This window comes from Neophocaena asiaeorientalis, unplaced genomic scaffold (assembly GCF_003031525.2).
Source record: "Neophocaena asiaeorientalis asiaeorientalis breed wild unplaced genomic scaffold, Neophocaena_asiaeorientalis_V1.1 scaffold540, whole genome shotgun sequence".
In the NCBI taxonomy this organism is placed as follows: domain Eukaryota; kingdom Metazoa; phylum Chordata; class Mammalia; order Artiodactyla; family Phocoenidae; genus Neophocaena; species Neophocaena asiaeorientalis.
This window is the reverse complement of record NW_020172141.1, coordinates 1,624,263-1,647,135: the sequence shown is the minus strand read 5'-3', so window position 1 is coordinate 1,647,135 and position 22,873 is coordinate 1,624,263. Positions and strand designations below refer to the sequence as shown.

At 46.4% G+C, this 22,873-nt stretch overlaps 1 protein-coding gene across 2 annotated transcripts in view; it reads right to left on the bottom strand.

Annotated features, from left to right (window-relative positions):
* Nucleotides 1-203: 203 nt before the first annotated feature.
* MYOCD (myocardin) overlaps nucleotides 204-22,873 on the bottom strand; it is an 88,786-nt gene continuing 66,116 nt past the window's right edge. The window contains exons 5-11 of one of the 2 annotated variants that reach the window (XM_024753379.1): nucleotides 19,177-19,421; nucleotides 17,428-17,581; nucleotides 9,244-10,182; nucleotides 7,026-7,169; nucleotides 5,650-5,778; nucleotides 2,855-2,912; nucleotides 204-778 (exon numbers count right to left, since the gene is read on the bottom strand). In XM_024753379.1, coding sequence (XP_024609147.1) covers nucleotides 204-778; nucleotides 2,855-2,912; nucleotides 5,650-5,778; nucleotides 7,026-7,169; nucleotides 9,244-10,182; nucleotides 17,428-17,581; nucleotides 19,177-19,421 — 2,244 coding nt within the window. The remainder of the gene's footprint in view (nucleotides 779-2,854; nucleotides 2,913-5,649; nucleotides 5,779-7,025; nucleotides 7,170-9,243; nucleotides 10,183-17,427; nucleotides 17,582-19,176; nucleotides 19,422-22,873) is intronic. The other variant, XM_024753373.1, reaches the window with a different exon arrangement.

Below are 22,873 nucleotides of genomic sequence, written 5' to 3'. Positions count from 1 at the left end.
GTATCTATCTATATAGAAAAGACTCCGATTTGCTCTTGTTCGTTGTCACAGAAGTCTCCATTGCTTCCTTTTAATTCTCTCCGGCTTCTCCCTCCCCTCCTCCACCCCCCTCCTCCTTCTTTTGGATAATGTAAGTATTTACGGTTGTGTGCTCTCCCCCACCGGGTTCCTACTGGTCTTCCGTAGCACGCTGCATCAGGCATCTACCACTGCTGTAAGTGGAGGTCCATGGGGGAATTCAAATTGAGATCCGTGACATCCAGGAAATCGATGTTGAAGATGCTGGGGCCGCCGGTGGAGAGGGAGCTGAAGCTCGGGGTGGAGCTGGGTGGCGTGATGTCCAGCCACTCCATACTCTCCCAAGGAGATTCCGTGAAGCTTAAGGGCAGCCCACTGCTGTCCACGGAAGAGGGTGAATACTGAGTCTGCATGGGGGAGAGGGGGCCCGGCAGGATCTCGTGCGCGTTGAAAAGGTCTTCCGCAGCCTTCCCGGAGAATCCATCCATCATCCCGTCGAAAGGGGGTTCCTCGCTCCCGATTTTCAGAAGGGCGACGTCGCCCACCTTCCCCAAGGGGCTCTGGGAATTTAGTAAGACTTCAAGGTGCTCGTTGCTGTCGGCGCCGTAGTGATCGAAGGAGAGCTGGCCTCCTGCAGAGGCTGGTTCAAAGGAAGCCGGGGGCTTGGCGGGGAGGGAGGCAGTGGGGCTTCGAGAAGACCCAGGTATCTTTGGGACTTTTTGAAGACACGAATGATCCTCTCTGGCGTCAGCTGGCATTTCTGTTGGTAAAACACAATGGGAATTGTTCAAGCACTTCCGCTCGAGCATGACACGTGCGTGAATCTCTGGAGTGAATGACTTACGTGTAGACACAGGAGATGGCCATGCTTCTCGGGTCACTGCTCATCACCCAGTCTGATCCCCAAACTGCTCTGTATATCCTCAGTTCTTCCCTTGGGTCTCTACCCAAACCCTCACCTGCTGGAAATTCCACTCTGTGATTATTGAATGCTCAAAGCAGGTTCTGTTACCTGCTTCTTCACTGACACCTGGCTGTCCCCCGAGGACACTGCGCCCTCCGTTACGCCCTCACTGGGGGTTCCTTTGCTGCAGAGCCAGAAAATGGGTCATCAGGTCCTTTCCCATTGCCACGTTCTGATTGTCACTCGCCCTCATTCTTATTAACTCCTCAGTGGTTTTTTTCTTTCCCCCCAGTCTCCTGGCCCCTCCTCTTCATCCACTGAAAACTCTACTTCCGGTTCATTGTTCTCCTCCCACTTCAACTCTTGCCATCCTCTGTGCCTTCAGCATCCCCAGAAGTGACCCGTTGTCCAGCTGGCCTCTCCGTTCCTTGACACTCCATCCCTCCAACCCAGCTGATTCCGCCATTCCCATTCTGCCGGACACAGCCTGGACTTTGTTGTCCCCAAACACTGCATCCCCCTGAAAGCTCGATTTCGATCGGTATTGCCAACTCTCTGTCCATCTCCTCCTATTCCTCTAGCTCCCCTCATAAGGACCCCACGACAACAACTTCTCAGCCAGCTGGGGTCACCCCAACCTACCAACTCTGCTATTTTATCACCATCCATCAGCCCCTTCTGGATTTTACTTCTTGTCCCGTCTGTACTCCTGAACCACCATTGTCATCACTCTCTCATAAATATCCTCAATCCCCTTGTCCTTTTCTCCCATCACCATACTCCCTTGGCAAAAGCCCACATCTGGATGAATCTTATCATCTGTTTTCTCTGAGCCTGCCCTGGATCGGCTGGACGTTCAAGAGAAAAATTACACAATGAAGCTGCCCGGTTTCTCTTTAACTTCATGATGTCAAGCCTACGAGGGGCACTTAATACTGCCTAGGGATCCTACTGTGTTTCTCCAGAAAACTCAATTCACTTGTGATCAATTCATCACTGTTCTTCTTTCCTGGAACCTCCCGTGCTCCCCTCTTACACCCCGACTCTTTGCAGACCTTGCCAACATACTTCATTAAAAATATAAGGGTGTCTGATAGGAACCCGCTCATCTTTCCATTACAAAACTTACAACGATACATACCCCTGTGCCCATCTTTTCCTTTTTCCCTCTTGTTACAATGGAAGAATTGACTGTTTACTTGCTTTTTCCCCATCTCCCCTGCCAGACCGCAAACCCCCTAAAGGTGGAGACTCTGCCTGGTACAGTATTGAACCTAGTATGATGCCTGGCCACTTTTCTCCCTGAAACTTTAAATGTCGTTACTTAAGGGCTCAGATATGGAGTCTTTTCTTTCTATGCACACGTTCCCCTTACATGATCCTACTCATTTGTGTAGTTTCAAATTTTAGGCACATACTATGTAATTTTTAAAAAAGAAATAAATGAATGACTTAAAAGGAGGCAAAAAGAACACACTGATCATTTTTTACTTGAATGCCATGTGAACATGAATGGGCCATCAGTGGGAGATTACCAATTAAATTTCATTTTGAGTAGGTAGCACAAAACTTGCCTTATCTGCGTTCTTCTTCTTATAATTAAGAAGACGGGGACGCTGGGATTAGAACAGTAGGGACAAGTGGTGTAGCAGGAGAAAACATTTAGGGAAACACAGACTGAGCTGAAAGATGAAAACTGTTAAAATGACTGATGAAAATTTTTCTGAGGACAACGGGGCAGAGGCAGTGAGGAATCATCCTCTATGCCTTCTGTTCACATTATCTCTGCTTCCAATGTGGACGGGAGGCTGAGAGGAAGTGACACTCAACCCTGAGACGGCTTTTTGGTCCAGCTTACAATGAGCATCTGACCTTGATCCGAAGGTTTGCTCCCCAGAGTACACGCAGGTGCAGGGCATCCTGAAGTCTTACCTCCACTTTCAATGAGGACATCCAGGAGTTCGTCCATCTGCTGACTCTGGGTCATTTGCTATTGCAAAGTAACCAAAGGAGAACAGAGTAGTTAAAAAATGGCAACCGCTTCTGTAGGAAATCATTAGAAGCAGCACAACAGGCTTTTGAAGTAGGTTTGGCTAGGGTTCGTTTTTTTTTAGTTGTGGTAAAATACACACAACACAAAATTTACCATCTCAACCATTTCAGAGTGTGCAGTTCAAGTGCATTAAGTTCATTCACACTGTTGTACCACCGTCACCACTGTGCAGCTCCAGAACTTTTTTCATCTTGCAAAACTGAAACTCTGTCCCCATTAAACACTAACTCTCCATTGCATCCTCCCCCAGCCCCTGGCACCCACCGTTCTATTTTTCAGCAGGCGGACTCTCAACCACCGCGCCACCAGGGAAGCCCTGTCCCTCTGAATTTGACAACTCTGAGTACCTCGGATAAGTGGATTGATACAGCATTTTTCCCTTTACAGCTAGATTATTTCACTTAGCATAATGTCTTCATAATGCATAAGGTGCATCCACGCTGTACGTATCATATGTCAGTCTCCTTCCTTGTGAATGCTGAGTAATATTCATTGCATGTACAGAATATGTATTTGGTTTATCCATACATCCATCAATGGTTTATGCATTCATCCGTTCAACCAACTTAGGTTGCTTCCACCTTTCGGCCTTTGTGAATAATGTGACTATGAATATGGGTGTAACTGACTAAAGGTTTTTGAACCATGTGTGATTAAAGCTCAGTATGAATTCTGGACAGGAAAACTACTGAATAAAACAATCTATTACAACAAAAGAAGGGGAAAAGGAGGCAGAATGCTCCCCAGCCCAGAGTTCTTCAGAGTGAATTCAGTTGTTTGAGAAGTTTCCATCCCAGGAGATGGGCACCTTAACACATATATAGTATGGCCATTTTTTTTTTATCACTTTGAAGTGACTTGGGTAGGACACAAAACAAGCCTCAACAAATTTAAGAGGACAGAAGTTAGTTCAAGCATCTCTTCTGATCACAATGGCATGAAACTAGAAATCAACCACAGAAAAAGAAATGAGAAAAAAATGCTTACATGGAGACTAAACTACATGCTACTAAAAAACCAGTGGGTCAACGATGAAATCGAAGAGGACCTTTAAAAATACCCAGAGACAATGGACAGTGAAAACACAACCGTACAAAACCTATGGGATGCCGCAAAAGCAGTTCTTAGAGGGAAATTCATAGTGATACATGCCTTCCTCAAAAAAACAAGAAAATTCTCAACTTACCACCTAAAAGAACTGGAAAAAGAACAAACAAAACCTAAAGTCAGCAGAAGGAAGGAAGAATTAAAGAACAATAGGAAAAAAATCAATAAAACCAAAGGCTGGTTCTTTGGAAGGGTAAACAAAATTGACAAACCTCTGGCCAGACTCACCAAGAAGAAAAGAGAGAGAACCCAAATAAACAAAATAAGAAATGAGGTGACTCAGCTCTGCCTCCCATTTGGTTGCTGAGGATGTGACCCAAGAACGTGGTTCACATTTCTCTGGTTCCTCATTGTCATAGCTTGTGGAATCTATCAACGTTTGTAGGGACTACACCTTCCCCTCTGGCTCATCTGAGCTGTGAAGCAGAGTCCGTTTATGGAAGTCCACTTTGCCTGGCCTTTTCTTTTTTTCTTTTGAAACCAAGAAGGATGTGTTGACGTTTACAGATACCAGGGGACAGGAATGGGGAGAACAGAGGCATAATTTGATCTCACTCTTCTGAGAGCTGGGTCCCAATAAACACAGGCATCAATGATCAACGTGGGTGAGAGCACTGCTTAGAGAACGAATCATTTGCATCAAATGCCTACAAGGTCTGGCAGGTAATGTAAATGAGCCAAACACAGAGCAAGAGAGAGAGGGGTAGAGGCTAGAACACATGTTCTGGTCCAAGGAGGCGACAATACTTTGTTTCAGGCAATGGTTGTCTGGCAGAGATGTGCCTCCAGGGTTGCCAGTTCTCTGATTTTTTTTCAGAAATGGGAAAGCCTACGTTTTGCATAAAATTTCCCGATATTTAAAACACTCTCTCATCTAAATGAAATCTAACTGCAGGCTGACTTTGCTCTGCTGGATACCAGGGTGCAGCAACCGATGGAGATGGTATTTTCTGGGTTGAGCACACACGTGATACTTTATCCACATTCAGACCATTTGAAATATAAGATCACGCATTGCCGGTTTTTTCTTTCTTTTTTTTTTTACTTATTATTTGAAAATTTTCCAAACATAAATGGAAGTGGAGGCTACAACAAACCTCCACGATTACCCAGCTTCTACAACCATTCATATTTTACTAGGATCACTGAATTTTGAAGCTAGGAAGAAACTTAGAAACGACTGACCCAGCAATTACTCTCATATATTTGGGTACCTATCCCATGTCTGGACAATGTGATAAATGCATCATCTGAAATCCTTATGCAGTAGATATCGTCCCCATTTTATGTAAGAGAAGTTGAATACTTGCCCAACGGTAGTGGGAGAGGGAGCTGGCACCAAGCCCAGGCATCTGGGCGTCCAGCCAACCTCTTCTCTCTCTGCCTCAGGCGGCATCTGTACACACACAACACATCCCCACAATGAGCATCTAGACATTTTGCTCATTCCAGCAGGGAGGTGACAGACATGCTCAACAACAGAATCTCCACGCGCGAGGCCGCATCAGGTAAAGCCACGTCCACTGAGTCAGCCTACTCTTCCGTAAAGACCAAATCACGTGCTTACCTGCTTTACTGCATCTTCATAGGATGGAGGCTGGCTTATCTCTGAAACTGCTGAAGTTGACTTAGAAAAAGTTGGGGATGGAAGTGAAAACTTTGGCCCTGACTTATCAGAAGAGTGTAAACCAGCCATCTGGGTGAGTAAAACGCAGAGAAAGACAATCAATCCATGCGTCGGAAATGGTACAGCTTCTGTTTTAGAAACTACAGGCTAAATTCTGCAAACATTGACTTAAGGGAAAACAAAAGCTGGGGCTTAAATTTGTGTTACATATATACCACAGATACATATTAACAACGGTACACATCACTATGGACTCAAAGCTGGAGGCATCTCAGGATGGGAACCTCGAAAATTCATTTCCCCCCTCTAAGGTACACCCTGTCTGTTGGGAGAAAGTGAGATGAGAAAAGAGAATAAAGCGAAGGGTCCATCCAATCCGACATGAAGAGCTCCACCAACCCAGGAATTTCCAGAGTGATTTATCTCCCACCCCGTTTCATCCCTAAGTGGATGTATATGCAGACAGTTGCAGGCAGGTGTTGCCAGGGTATCTCTTCATGAGCCAGCCTTGGGGATTGTGAGAGCATTCTGTGCAGTGCCCGGGACCTTTCAGGGTCTCTGTCCCCTCAGGATGCCCTGCCCTGGGGCCTGCAGCACTTTTGTGTCATGGCCGTCTCATGTTTGTCTCCTTTTTTTTTTTTAGCGGCACGGTCTCCTTTTTTTGTTGTGGCCTCTCCTGTTGCGGAGCACAGGCTCCGGACGCGCAGGCTCAGCGGCCATGGCTCACGGGCCCAGCCGCTCCGCGGCATGTGGGATCTTCCCGGACCGGGGCACGAACCCGTGTCCCCTGCATCGGCAGGCGGACTCTCAACCACTGCGCCACCAGGGAAGCCCGTTTGTCTCCTTTTTACCATCTTCCCACTGCTCCTTGAATTCCCTGTGTCCCGCATCTTTTATATCCCCGATTGTCCCACCTGCTGACACGTATCATCTCTTCCCTTTTGCACCGTGATTCCAACTTTCTGCATCTCTCCAGTTCTTTCCGAGGACCCACTACTTCTTTCCCCACATTTTTTTCCCATGAGCCCTGACTCCAATCTTGAACTTCACTGAACCAGGTCTGTTTGCCACGATGTTTTGCAAACGTACCAAGGCCGTGTTAGTCGGCATGATTTCTGGGATGAACCCTGGAAACAGTGCCTTGGAATACCCTCACTTTTATCTGTACATCCATTTCTGTCCTTTTCAAGTCGACTTGTTTCTATCCAAAATGTAATTTCTTTCTGCCTTTGAACCTCAACATTTGGAGAACAGGGGCCACAGAGAGAGAAGAGGCAAAGCCAACCCCCAGTTTAAACCTCTTCCCAGGTGCCTACCTTTTGCTGTACACCTGGGCTTTTGGGACAAGAGTTGCCCCCGGCACCATGACTGCTGTCTGCCTGGGCTCCAGAGAAAGAGGGGTGAAGACTGGAAGGCTGGGGAGAGAAGCTTGAAGGATGGCCCTCACGTGCCCCTGAGTTCTGTAGAAAGGAAGAAGGACAAATTAAACGGCCACCAGCAGCATATCTGAGGGTAACCTTTGCTGAGACAACTAGTCCCTGCCCTGGTATCTCATCTTTCCAAACCTCCCTGAATTCCATCACCAAAGTCTCAGATCTGGCTTTGGACGTATCATTTCCTGTTCACAAACTTTCCATGGTTTCCACACATCTACATCGTAGGGTCTCCACATCTAACCAGGATAAGTCTTCAAGACGCTCCACAGTCGACTATGATTTCCCTCTGCGAGCTTAAATTCTACTAAACCCTCCGGGCCCGGGACATACTCCCTCCCTGTGTTTCTTCACATGGAATGATCTCTTCCCGACTCTCCTTCTCCAACTCCACTTCTCAAGTTCAACCCCTTTGCAAAGCTTTCCAGACTTTTCTAGCACTTCAGGATCAACACCCACTGCCATGCTCTGTGCAGCACTTAACGTCAAAAGTGCCCATCAGTGATATTATCCTATATTGCTCTTTATCTTTTAATTTTTTTTATTATGGAATCATTCATGTCTTTAAAAGAGTGCTTTGTAAACCATCAATGACTGTACAAATGGTAGTTCTTCTTGATAGTATCGGTATCCTTCAATTGAGCCCCTTCTGGTCCACCACTGTGTATTTCAAGAGCTATTTTTACCTTTGTTGCCTAGGACATGAGGTGCTCAACACCTGTTGTCAATGGGGATGATAATCCATGTGAGTTTCAGCTCCTCCCAGAGCGCTGACTGAGGTCTGAGCGTCATTCACGTGAATGTGTTGTTCTGGTGGGTTCATAAAAATGTATTCGCTTTACCTGTGGCCTCGCCTCATACTCCCAGGGTAGAGAATACTCAGTGGGAAAAGGGCATGCATTTTAGCATCTGATAAACCTAGGTTCCTGTGACGCTGGGCCGCTGGCTTCACCTCCCTGGGCCGTAGTTTCCTCAATAGCAAAGAGTGATAAATTGGAACTCGTAAGGTTGTTGTGACAATTAATGAGGTGACTCACGTACATGCCTCTTATTACCCGGTACACGGCAGGCATCCAATTAATGTAAGTGTTTTTCCTATTCCCTTTCTAATAACATGGATTCCAGAACCTTTGGATAACGTAACTGTCTTTCTCAAAGAGACTTTCCTAATAATTCTTTGTTTTCATGGATAAAAGGAAAGTCCTGGATGGTCACCTTGGTCTAGTCTTTGAACGGGTCACTGTTCTAAGCCATCCCTACTCTTGCTCTGCACCAAACACACTGGTTTCTTTCTGGTCCTTGAACATTCCACACGTGCTCCTACCACAGGGCCCTTGCACTTGCTGCTCCTCCTTCACCTGCAATGCCTTTGCCTCAAGTATTTACAAGGTTTTCTCCTTTACCTCCTTCAAATGTCCCGGGCCCCTCCCTTTAAAGTTGTAAACTTCCAAACTCCTAATCTCCCTTCTCTGCCTTTTTTTCTGGAAAATGTATCATCTTCTAATGTGTTAAACACTTACTTATACCTTTTGTTTACTATCTGTCTCCCCATGAGAATAGGGATTTTGTTTGGCCAGCTCAGCACTAATCCCCAGAGACTAGAACAGAGCCTGGCACACCGTGCAGACCATGGCATGGCCATGGTAACTCCCTCTTTGGCCCTCTTGATGAGTTGGTTTGGCCTATGGTAAGGCTTGATACCAAGGGGTCCTGGGAACAGCCCCACGAGCCAAATCCAGCCCCTGGCTTGTTTCTGTAAATAAAGTGTCACTGGAACACAGCCACGTGCATTTGTTTACCAGTCGTCTATGGCTGCTTTCGTGATCCAGGCGTGGGGTTGAGGAGCTATGACAGAGACTGGACATCCCATAAATCCAAAACCATTCATGATCTAGCCCTTTCCCGAACAAGCCACGCTGGTCTTGGAAGCGAGTTCGTTCTACTGTAAAGGCTTGTGCATCAGTGGCGCCTGGCGGTTGCTACTGGGCTTGTGGCGAACCCTCCCCGTGAAAAGTTCCAACGTCAGCTCTGTAGCAGCTGCACGTCCACGTCCCGCTTCCAGGAAGACGGGTTCACCAGGCATGGGGCCAGGAGTTCTTACCTGTGCAGTACGCACCTGGCTGCCGACAGGTGAGGAGACCCTGTGCTCTTCTCCTTGGGCGCCCGAAGATGCGGGTAGGAAGTAATGGTTGTTTGGCGAGGGGGGCAAACTGATGTGCTGCGGGCTTTTCACAGCCCCGAGGGGCGAATGCTGCGGGGAGCACTGCGGGCTGAGGAATGTGGAAGAAAGTACGCTGGTTTGACCCGAGGGCTCCGCACAGTGAGCGTTCCCGAGGGGCAGGAGCTGAGCATCTTCACGAGCCGGCGGCTGGCCCTCCGAGCAGGTGCTCTGTCTTTTCACAGCTATTTGCGGGGACGCGAACGGACAGCTGGAGGTGGCGTCTTCCTGCTTGATGGGGGCAGCCGGGAAAGGCAGCAGCTTCTTCTCGGGACAGTTGCTTCTCTTGTGCTTCTGCAGTTGCAGCCTCAGCTCCTCCACCTGCCTCTGTTCTTGCTGGAGTTTCCAGGTGAGCTCATTGATCACCTTCTGCTTCTCCACCAGCATCTTGTCCTTCTCGGAGTCCAGTCCGTCCAGCTCGGGAGGGATGGAACCCCCATTTAGACTGCCCATGAGGCTTTCCTCGGGGCACGCGTGGACGGGGGACGGATGCAGGCCAAAGGACGGGGAGGCATCGTTGAAGGTGTCCGGCAGGGACCCCGCCACCGACAGGTCCGAAGAGGCGGGCGAGATTGGGGGGCTGGAGCTCGTGCTGCCGAAGTGGTAGAAGCCGTTGGACAAGGCGCCGGTGGACGGGGAGGACTGGTAACTGGGCAGCGCGTTGCTGGGTGTCACAGGAAAAGTGACAGTCGTTATGTCACCGAAGTTGGGCACAGGGTTCCCAGAACAGTCCTGGAAGGGCCGAAGCCGGTCCATGAGGGCCGTCTTGGTGCCGGACACCGGCAAACCTCGTATTCGAAGCTGCTGTCTTAACTCAGAGACCTAAAGAAGCCAGGCCGTCGTTAGTACTGCTTAATGACAATCTTTTAAAAATGTATTTATCGTTACAGAAACTTTAAGACCTCACGAATGGGATTTTATCATGTCCCCTCCCTTGTTTCCGATTTCCTCCCCTACACCAGATGCTCAACGGTTTTGCACAATTTTACTGATTTGAAAATATTGGCATACACCATGTTTTCATGGGTCCAGATTATAGAAATGTCCAGCTCAAATGAACCACGGCGGTTATCTGGTCTACTGCTCTCCAACCCCCATCTGGGTCCTTGTCCCCACTTTACAGGTGAGAAAACTGACACCTGCCTGGGTTTGGACATCAACCCTCAACCCACAATATCAAAGCAGGCTGACGCCCCAGGACCTCTGCATCGTAGTTGAGTGCCCTGTCCACCACCTCTTTACCACCACTGGCAAGGGCATTACAGCACAGCTGGGCCCCAGCCCGGGGTTCCTGGTTCAGCAGGTCTGAGTTGGGGGCTGAGAATCTGGGTTTCTAGCAAGTGCCCAGAGGATGCCGATGCTACTGGTCTCAGGACCAGGTTCTCAGCGTTGCAGTTCTGCATCACCATCGATGTCCTAATTTTACTGACTGGCTTGGTAACAGTCACATACTGAGAGAAGTGTGTGCGGAGGTGAGACCATCATTCAAATCCTGGCCCTGCCTCTTCCCAGCTCCGTGATCTTTCTGTAAAATGGGTCTGACAGTACCTCCCTTATACATTTTTGTGAGGATTAAAATGGCCTAAAATTTGTAAAGGGCCTGGAGTAGCGCCTCACAAATTGTTAGTGCAGCGTGTTTGCTATTATTACGCTGATTCATACGGAAGTATTTCAACGCTGCAGTTTTTTTTTTTTTTTGCGGTACGCGGGCCTCTCACTGTTGTGGCCTCTCCCGTTGCGGAGCACAGGCTCCGGACGCGCAGGCTCAGCGGCCATGGCTCACGGGCCCAGCCGCTCCGCGGCATGTGGGATCCTCCCACACCGGGGCACGAACCCGTGTCCCCTGCATCGGCAGGCGGACTCTCAACCACTGCGCCACCAGGGAAGCCCAACGCTGCAGTTTTATATAATATATGTATATTACATAAAACTGCAGGGTTGAAATAATTCCATGTGTTCATAAATCACAGATATGTAAAACTATGATAGACGTGATAGAACACTTGAGATCCATTAAAACTGATGCTATTTGTTGATATAGAATAATGAGTAATTATTTATGGTATATGATTAAGTGAGAAACGTTTGAATTGCTTGATTCTATTTCTATAAGAATTATATAAACGTGTATGTGTGTATATGTGTGTGTATACATATATATATACTTAAACCTATGCTTGCAAGATGAAAACGTCTAGATAAAAATATGCTAAAATGTTAACAATTTTTCTCCTTATGTGTATTTCCAAAATAGCCCACATCAGCATATTACTTTTGTAATTAAAATGGGAAATATATTAAATACCTAAATGTCAATAATTCCATAAAACAGCCAGAAATCTATAGGGAAATATTCTTCTGATACTTTGCAGGGAAAGATCTTTTAAGCCTCAAAGCAAAGAAAGTAATAATAAAAATACTGACCACAAAAATGGAAAACTATAAGTCGAAAATACTGGAAGAAAATGCAAATGCAAACAGCCATCTCATTAAAACATTAATTGCAGGGCAAGTAATAAAGTGTTCGTAAGCTCAATGTATCAGAAGAAAAAGACTGACACCCAGTATAAAACTGGGTAATGGACATGATCCAATCCTTCACAAACAAAAGATAAAATTAAAAGAAAGATGGCCAATAACATGTGTACCATCATTAGTGTTCCAAGAAATGCAAATAAAATAACTATGTACATAGCTTTGTATTCAACAAATCGACAAAGAAATGAATAATAACACTGTGTCAGTGAAGTAGCAGAAAAATAATTGAATAAAAATGTTAAGAAAAAAAAGCTTTTTAATACCTTGCTATTCCAAGCGTGGTCTTTGGACCAGCAGCATCAGACAGCATCTGGAGCTTATGGGAGAAATGCAGAATCTCAGGCCCCTCCCCACACCTATCAAATCAGAATCTGCATTTCACCACGAGCCCCAGGTGGTTCACTGGGCACATTCAGGCTTGAGAAGTGCTGCCCTAACACACTACCTCTGGGAATGGATTGGCACAAATGTTCAGGACAGGAATGGGGCCACATGGATCAAGAGTTCTTAAAAATAGTTATATATTTTGGTTTAGGAGTTCCACTCCCATGTATTTAGCCTGGGGAGATAATTAGTGCAGGCGGACTCTCAACCACTGCGCCACTAGGGAAGCCCACAAATTATATTTTTAATAGCAAAAATTTGGAAGCAAGTTAAAAGTCCAATAGAGGGATGTCAATGAGGTGGAGAAATGATATGCCAGTATTAAAAAGAAAAATCTTATTGAATATTAAACGTTATGAAAAAGTCCAGGATAAATAAAATAAAAGAGCATGCCCGAAGTATACGCTCACATAATTATTTTAAAATAATTATTTTAAAACCAAACACGTTCATGCATATTTTAAGTCTAGAAGGATACAGAATCTGTGAGCTAATTGTCTTTTAAAATACTTGGGACTTCCCTGGTGGTCCAGTGGTTAAGACCCCACTGCAGGGGACGCGGGTTCGATCCCTGGCCTAGGATACAGAATCTGTGAGCTAATTGTCTTTTAAAATACTTGGGACTTCCCTGGTGGTCCAGTGGTTAAAACTGCACCTTCCACTGCAGGGGGCGCAGGTTCCATCCCTGGCTGGGGAACTAAGATTCCACATGCTGTGCAGCCAAAAAAAAAAATACTCTTCACTTTTTTATACACTCTCATATTTCAATAGTGAATATATATTACATTAAGGGTTATTTTAAAAGTTATCTCAAAAAGGATTTGAATAACTTACCGTACCACAAGCAACAAAATATGCTCTCGGCCCCCTAGCCTGGCTAGCATTGTTTTACCATTTTCTTTTAGATTTGCTGGTTTGAAAAAGTGCAAAATGGCAACTCATTACTGTTTTAATTTAGAGTTACTTAAAATTAATGAGTTCTACGTTTATTTTTAGAATCTGCTCTGGCATTGAATAATTTAAACAACATTATTAAATAATGCAGCTCATATTCTAAAATAAAATGAGTACTTGTTCAGGCCAGTTTGCTATAAATTTCAGAATGTTATGCTGTGTAGGCTTGCTTGGGACAAAGATTTGTATAAACCTCTTTCTTATATTCCCTGGTGTTTTATTTTTTTAATTAATTAATTATTTAGTTTTTTTGGCCGTGCCATGCAGCATGTGGGATTCTAATTCCCCGACCAGGGATCGAACCCGCATTCCCTGCATTTGAAGCACAGAGTCTTAACCACTGGACCACCAGGGAAGTCCCTCCCTGGGGTTTTAATCGTTGATAAAACTTTAAACCATTTATTACGAAAAATTTCAAACATACACAAAAGTAAATAGAAAAGTGTAGTGAACCCACAAACCCATTAACCAGCTTTGACAATTATCAGCCCGCGTTTGTTTCATTTATACGCCAGTCTTGTTTGATTTATACCCCAAACTACTTCTTCCCCTACATTTCCTGAATTATGTGGAAGCAAATTATATATTTTAATCTGTAAATATTTTGGTATCTTTGTCTAAAAAGTAAGTACTTAAAATATATAGATATAAGATCATTATCACACCTAAAAATATGAATAATTATTTCTTAATATCCATCAAATATTTTCCCAATTTTTTTATACTTCCCATTTACTTTCTCTCTCCTCCCCCGATCCCCCATGCTCTCTGGTTCTCTGACTCTCCAGTTTATTAGAAGCAGGATACAAAAAAATCCATATACTGTCAAATTTCCACTTAGAACTTTTTAATGAGAAATCTAATTTTTTTCTCAGTGCCTTTCCCCTTTCACTCGTTTTTTTTTCTTTCTTTCTTTCTTTTTTTTTTTCTTTTGTGGTACGCGGACCTCTCACTGTTGTGGCCTCTCCCGTTGCGGAGCACAGGCTCCAGACGCGCAGGCTCAGCGGCCCCGGCTCACGGGCCCAGCCGCTCCGCGGCATGTGGGATCCTCCCGGACCGGGGCACGAACCCATGTCCCCTGCATCGGCAGGTGGACTCTCAACCACTGCGCCCCCAGGGAAGCCCTTCCCCTTTCACTTCTATGAAGCAAAACATAAGCATTTTTCTGGAAAACATCACCTTCATTGCCTTACCTTTCTGATTACTTTTTTTGAGGGTTACCTTCATTAAGTCCTCTTATTTCTTCCTTTCCCTAAATGTGGTTCCGTCATTCACCTCCTTCATTCCTCTTCTCTCCTTCCTTTCCGCCTTCTCCATCCTTCCCTCCCACTCTTTCCATTTTGTTCTCCTTCTATCTCACTTGCTGCTCTACTTCCAACCCTCCCCATTATGCAAACGATTCCAAGATTTCTTTTCCTATCCCTGACAGCACAGGTGAGCTGAGTGAGGCTGATATACGTCTAACTGATGGAAACTGGCTAGACTTTTTCTCTTGGTTGTCCTCCTGGTACTTGTGCTCAACTTTTCTAAACTGAATGAACTTGCCAACATACCTTGAAATCATCTCCTCAGTCTACCCTCCCAATTTCTGCTACTGCTGTAACTCTCCCAGGTGACACCTCTCCCCATACACCCAGTAGTCAAGCCCAGTTCAGGTTTCTCCCATCTACTCCCCGCCCCCTTTCCACTCTCAAGAATGACAATAGCAAAGCCTTTGACATCAGTCACTTGAGTTCAAGCCCCAGTTTTGTCACGTAGAAGCTGGTTAACTTGCATTTCACTTAACTTCTTTAAGATCCTGATTTATTATGTTTACATTTAAAACGTATCTTGTAGGGCAAAAATTAAAGCAAATCTCAAAGTAAACAAAACTGATAAACTTTTAGCCATACTCATCAAGAAAAAAAAGGGAGAGGGCTCAAATCAATAAAATTAGAAACGAAAAAGAAGTAACCAGTGGACACCACAGAAATACAAAGGGTCCTAAGAGACAATACTACAAGCAACTCTATGCCAATAAAATGGACAACCTGGAAGAAATGGACAAATTCTTAGAAAGGTACAATCTCCCAAGACTGAACCAGGAAGAAATAGACAATATGAACAGACCAATCACAAGTACTGAAATTGAAACTGTGATTTAAAAACTCCCAACAAACAAAAGACCAGGACCAGGTGGCTTCACAGGTGAATTCCATCAAACATTTAGAGACGAGTTAACCCCTCTCCTTCTGAAACTATTCGGAAAGATTGCAGAGGAAGGAACACTCCCAAACTCAATTCTAAAGCAAACCTCTGAAAGCTGGCCGACCGATAGTTTATACTCAGAAGTGGTAGTTCCCACTGTCACCACCACCATCTCCTTAGACCTCTGTTAATTACTGTAACTATAACCTGCCAATGATTCTGAGCATGTGCAGGCCAAGGAAACCACCTCTAGGGGCTCTGATAGGCGGCACGTCATATCTGGACTATGTTTTCTTTGGGGCCAAGACATCTCCAGTCCTTCGTGATCCGAGCTCCCATCCAGAGAGAGACCACTTAAAAAAAAAATCTTTGTAGAAGACATATGACCATTTAATAACGTGTAAGGGTCCAGTTCAGTGGCATTAAGTACATCCACAGTGTTGTACAGATATCACCACCACCCACATCTCCAGAACTTTCTCATCATCTCAAACTGAACCTCTGTACTTATGAAACACTCACCCTTTATTCCCCTCTCCCCTGGGAACCAACATTCTACTTTCTGCCTCTATGAATTTGAGGACTCCAGGGACCTCACAGAAGTGGATGCACACAATATTTGTCCCTTTGTGTCTGGTTTACTTCACTTAGCATAAAGTCTTCCAGGTGAGAGGAGCTACTTCTGTCTCTACAGATTGATGATCTGCGGGGGTGTGGAGGGTGAGGGGCCGCCACTCTGCAGAGCATCCTCATACACCTGACGTCCTCCTCTAGGTTTACAGCTGCCAAACTGAAACCAACTCAACGAGACCTAAGCATTTTTATTCCAAGTGTAAGGAACAGAGAAACCTTTGATATCAAAGCCCAAGATACATTTTATCTACCAGTGTTGACATTTGGTGGCCACTGAACTTCCTCTAATTTGAAAGAGTCCCAATCCTACTTTTCCCCCAAAGGAGAGAATGACTGAGGGCTGAGCATGGGAAGAAGGATGACCAAGGACGACCGAGGGCTGGGGAAGGGCCATAAGACTGGCCCAGTGAGGACCACGGGGGCCTTTAGGAATTTAGTGTTTTTGGGGAAAAATGATAAGATCCTCTTGGGGAGAAGAGTAATCGGTGGGGTGGAAACTAGGTAAAGAGGTGCAATCATGGAGCTGCAGTAGGCATTGGAGGGAGGTGTGCCCATGCATTGGAGACCCGGAAGGGCCCTGCCTCCATCCTTTTCTGTCCTTTTGTAAATACCGGACGGACGAATCTGCCGATCCTGAGGACTGCTCTGAAACACACCAGGTTCAACTCAAAGGCCAGCGTCCTTTCAGTGAACTGAGATCCATGAGTGTGATCCAGAGTCAACTGCTAGCACACATATATCATTTAACAAGCTGTTGCTACACTTCAGGGCAGAAGTTCTCAGAACTGGGGATTTCATAATAGAACAGCACCTGGTCTTAAATTATATTATCGACATAGGGTTCCCAACGTTTTACCTTGTTAAGTAAAGACTATCCTCCGTATTTAATAGCGTCCTGATGGAAGAAAAAGAAATAAAACACCAGAAACACTCAACTTCTATCCACTGCTGCCATCATTTCCTGACGGAAAGGACGTTTTGACATTCGAAACATTGTGGGGAAATAAATACTTCAAATAAAGACTGGTCAGATATATTGAATGCAGTTAGATTCATGAAAAGCTCTTGACGTGGCTCTTGTTTTTCTTATTTCAAGAGACTGGTAAAAGTTCATCGTGAAGTTGGCCATTGGAAACTTGTATCAATCTCAAAGCCGCCCCCTGCGCTAAGGGCTATCACGTATACGATTCTATTTGACTCTTGCAATGACTCATTGCAAAGGAGGAATGTGAGATGCAGAAACATTAAGAGAAGAGCTGAGCTGGGAGCCCCCAGTCTTCTTTTCTATTGGGTATCCAACCACAGTGGTTAAAAAAATATATACTTGTTAAAAGAAGAAAGAAAGAAAGAAAATCATGTCAAACCGTATACCTTCAGATCATCTAGGTTGGATGGGAGTGGGCCTGGCTTGAGAGAAGAGACACCAGTTTGTCCAGAAAAACTGTTTTTGGCAGGAGACAAAGGGGTATTGCTCAGCGGTGCTAAAGGAGGGTTTGGATTTCTGATCACCTGCTCATTTGGTTCCCTGAAAAACAAACAGAAAAGAGGCAACTAAAATACCATCAAATACAGTCAGCTATACATCTGGGGGTGTGATACTGTGATTTAGAATAGGAAATACATATTTGGTCTTCATCCTGGTTTCTGGCATAGCTCCTAAAACCCTTGGGATTTCCTAAGTCATGAGAGCGCAGAGCTGTCTTTTGTTATCCTAATGAGGTGACTCTTGGAAGTCACCTAAGGATGGAGGGTGGCGGCCTGGAGAACCAATCAGGTGATTAGAGGGTTGGAACTTTTAGCCCCACTCCCGACCTCTGGGGAGGACAGAGGGCTGGAGGTTGAACTGATCGGCAATGGCCAATGATCGAATCAACCGTGCCTATGTAATGACGTCTCTATAAAAACCCAAAAGGATGGGGTTTGGAGAGCTTCCGGGTTGGGTAGCATGTGGAGATTTGGGGAGACTGGTGCACCTGGAAGGGCCATAGATGCTCTGCCTGCCTCCCATGTACCCTGCCCCAAGCGTCTCGTCCATCTGGCTGTTCCCATGGGGAGTCACGTGCTTTTACAATAAACCGGTTACCTAGTAAGTAAAATGTTTCTCTGAGTTCCCTGAGCCACTCTAGCAAATTAATCGAACCCAAGGAGGGGATTGTTGGAACCTCCCATCTGTAGCTGGTCTGTCAGAAGCACAGGTGACAACTTGGACTTGTGATTGGTGTCCGAAGTGGGAGGGGACAGTCTTGTGGGACTGAGCCCTCAACGTGCGGGATCTGACACGATCTCCGGGGAGAGAGCGTCGGAATTGAGTTGAATTGTAGAACACCCAGCTGGTGTCAGAGAGTTGCTTGGCAGTGTGGGGAAAACTGGGTGACCAGAACCCTTAGGGGGTGGCTCGCAATTAGACTGGATCACAAGCGAATCGCCCAGAAGGATCAGGCGTGTAATAATACACCAGCGATAATAATCAGTGCAACGTAACAATGAATCAGTAGAAGTGGCAGGGTGAGGAAGAGCCACAGAGTGGGCCGGATGGCAAGTGGCAAGCACCCCTCAAGCTAGTTTTGGGGAGACTGTGGCCACGGGAGAGGCCCGTCCATCTGTGATTCAGCAGATGCCCTGTCCTGGGGAGGAAGGAACGTGCGCACGAAGCTTGATGGCGTACAGCACGTGGCATGATCACCAGCATGACCCGAGGCTGAACAGAGGCAGGTGGGGGAACCTACCTCCCAGCTTTATGGTTGAGGAGAAAGACCCTTTACAAGGTGACCTAACTGTGAGATCACACACTGGGCTCAGGAGTCAGTCTTTGAGGCTGTCACCCAGTCGCTCAGCCCTGCGCCAATGCCTGAAACGTAATCAGTATTGGATTGGCTCCCAATTCCAGTGTTACATTCTTAGATGGCTCCTCCCCTCCGTTCTGCTATTACTCTAGCGCTAATAGTTTCCCGGAAGGGGCCTCTTATAAGCACTGATGTACCTGCTTCCTCCCGGCCTTCCGTCCCTGAAAAAGTGGGCGGGGTTTCTGAACCGTCAAACTCTAAACACACCGGACCAGGATGCGGTGCAGCGCAGGACGCGCTGGGTCCCCAGGGGCTGGCCCGGGCTTGCCTGACTTACTTGAGCTGAGCTTGGTGGAGCCCGGGGTAGCTGAAGCAGTGCTGCTGCTGCTGACTGAGGATCTGCAGCTGCAAGAAGAGCTGCTGCTGCTGGAGCAGCCGGGCGTAGGCGGAATCCATGGGCGGAGGGGACTTCTCGGCCTTCTGGTCCGGGGGGATGTACTGGTGATATTTGAGCTTCTTCACCTTTGGCTTGGGGTCCTTGGGCTTTTTGTGGCGGTTCTTACTGTCGCTCAAGGACTTGGACTGCAAAGCGGATGGACAAACGGCATGTGCTTTAGGTGATGGATGGGAATGGCTTGGCATCATGAATACATCTCTAGGACGTTTCATGGGATGGATGTTCCTGAACCCCTGACACACAATACAGCAAAGGCAGGATGCACAAAGAGATCCTGGACGTTAAGGTACCTAACGGACAAATCCACTGCAAATGCATCGCAAAGGAAGGACACCCCTGAGGCGGGGAGTCTTGAGTCTTAGAAGTGGCTCCAGGAGAATTTCCTTCCCGGAGGAGAGGGAGAGGTACACTTGTGTTTCATGAGTACACCTTCTTAACCTAAAACCACCTGACGGCCTAACGAAGGAGATATTCTGCTCTTGGCATGGATTCAGAAGAAAGCTCTTTCATCTGTATGCATGTAATCACCTTTAGTGAAGCCCTTAGTACGCTGACTTAGTAATGACATAAACTCAGATGAAGTTCAGCTTGCCTCTGAAAATCCAGAATGTGGATCTTTGTTACCTCAAACGTAAGATCAATTCCCCTTCCCATCAAACACTGATATAAGATCAGGAAATGACATCCTCTGAAGATTCTTTATTGACTACGGGAAGGGTTAGTCACCCACTGGGACCTTTCCAGAAGTTACCCATCATGGAGCACGATTTGGACCCTTGAAAAAAGTTAAGGACACAGGCTCGGAAGTGAAGACACATTTTTGAACATGGTACAATCATCCAACTTCATGACATCTCAATTACCTCACTTGCAAGTTGGGAAAAACATTCTCTACTTTCGATCTCAGTAATCAATGGAAGAATGGTGAAACATACTGTTGAAATAATAAGATTTCAAAGGACAGTGTGATTATATTTATAACCCACTCCTAAAATCCAAAGGCCTCCATAGATTGGAAAGCAATAGATCCATACTGGAATCGGTTAAAAAACATACATTTCCAAACCCTGACTTTATTACGGGAGATTGAAAGGAACATAGATATGGTGATGGTAGAGCCTTTTGAGGATCTGGGGACAAGTGGGAGGGAAGGTGTGGTACCAGCAGTGTCCAGAAGAGGGGGCTCCTGAATAGCTGGCGGGCATGTTGTGACTGGACAGCTTCCCCGTTTTAACCACAAAAGTTTTCTCTGACTCAGTGCATCCCTCCACCGAAGCCTTTTTTGTGTTTTCTCAGGAAGGCTTCTTCTTGGAGACCAATGAACAGTGAACTCAAGTATTCCCGTGGGCTAGGGGCTCTCCTCCCTGCTCATTCATCGGTTAGCGCTCCAGGTAATGAATCAGTCTTCTTTCTGCACTTGGGAGAGTTTCTGCAGGGCTCCTACAGTCAGCTCTGGCCTGCTTTGCTCTGGTGCAGCCTCCGCTCCCACTCCTAGAACTTGCTTGTCTGGGGGAGCCGCAGCCCTGGGTCTAGCAATTAAGTCAGGGGCTAAGGCATTTTCTCTATCTGTCGCCTTAACATAGAGACTCTGAACATTTTAGAAGGTACGAAAATCGGACCATTTTCTCTGGATAGTGAGGGGCAAAGGCCGCTGAACCCATGGAACTCTGAATCCTTGGAACTGTACAGTTTCATATTTTTGACACCAGAGGATACTAAGGCTGTGGGTTTGCTTTTGTTTTCTTTCTAGAACTGCATGGCCGATAGAAGGGGAGCACAGTCATCTTTCTAAAGCAGACCTGGATCCCAAATCCAGTGGTTTAAGACTTGGGCATGAATGTATAAAGCAAGTTAGTGTAAGGCAAGAGGGAGTGGTGGGGCCTGCAGCTAGAGAGGAGCACGACTTCCTAAAGGCCTTCTGCCTCGAATTTGCACACATACCGCACCGGGCAGGCAGCACGCCCCCCCAAGCCACCTGCACTCAGTTTGTCCATCCCGCACGGCACACTGAAGTCCAAACTCCAGCCTGCAAAAGAGACCATCACCAAGCTGCCTAAACATACTCCTCTCCAATGGCTTACCCCTCCTGACTCTTCTCCTTGTCATTTCCTGCCATCTGTGACTCCCTCCTCTGCTTGCTGTCTGACGTCGGCTCATCCTTCGAGGCTGGCTCAAACCCTGGCTCACCTGGGAAGCCTTTCCTAACCCACAGTGAGGTCTCTCCTCTGCATGTCTCATATGACACTTGAGGCTGCCCCGTAACGGTCACACTGCCGCAGACCCTGCTGAGGGGGGAGGGAGACGGACATCTAGCCCCAGGTCTGCTTCCGAGGCTACCGGCCCTGATGGGGGGCTGTGGCCACCCGGGGAAGGGGACTCTCCTTCTGTATTGCGGTAAAATACAAGGAACATAGAAATCCCCAGTCACCATTTTCAATTCAGTGGCATTTAGCACATTTACGATGTGGTGCGACCATCACTGCTACCCAGTTACAGAACATTTTCATCACCTCGAAAAGTGACTCCATCCCCGTTAAGCAGTCACTCCCCATCCCCCGCTTCCCTTGGAAACCACGAACGTGCTTACTGTCTCCATGGATGTGCCCATTCTGAACACTGCATAAAAATGGAATCAGACACTGTGTAGTGCTTTGTGTCTGGCTTCTTTCACGCAGCATGTTTTTCAAGGTTCACTCACGTTGTAGCAAGAATCAGTGCTTCATTCCCTTTTCTGGCTGAATAATCTTCCATTGCATGGATATGCCCTGTTTATCCATTCTTCACTTGATGGACACTTAGGTTAGTTCCAACTTTTGACTATTGGGAATAGAGCTGCAATGAATATTCCCGCATACAATTTTGTTGGAACACCTGTTTTCAGTTCTTTTGGGTGTGTATCTAGCAGTGGAATTTGCTGGGTTACGTGGTCATTCCGTGTTTAATTTACTGAGGAACCACCAAACTGCATTCCACGCAGACGCGCCATTGTACATCTCCATCAGCAGTGCACGAGGGTGCCGATTTCTCTACACCCTCAACAACACTTATTATTTTCCATTTTTAAAATTTTAGCCATTCTAGTTAGTGTGAAGTGGTATTCTGTCGTGGTTTGGAGTTGCATTTCCCTGACAACGAAGGACATGGAACCCCCTTCTTGTGTGCTTGTTGGGCAATTTGTTTATCTTTGGAGAAACGTCTATTCAAGTCCTTTGGGGCACATTTTTCTTACTTGCTCAAAGCCCCATATGGACTAGTGGTGGCTGTGATATCAGACTAGATTGTAGCCTTCTTGAGGGCAGGAATCATGGGGTTTTTTTGGCGGGGGGGGGGTTGTTGCAGGCTCAGCGGCCGTGGCTCACGGGCCCAGCCGCTCCGCGGCATGTGGGATCTTCCCGGACCGGGGCACGAACCCGTGTCCCCTGCATCGGCAGGCGGACTCCCAACCACTGCGCCACCAGGGAAGCCCAGGAATCATGTTTTATTCAACCCGATATGCACTACTTGGAGCCTGCAATCTGAGCACCGTTCTCTTACAGAAGATTTTACAGTTTTCAAAGAGTATTCTTGTACATGCTCT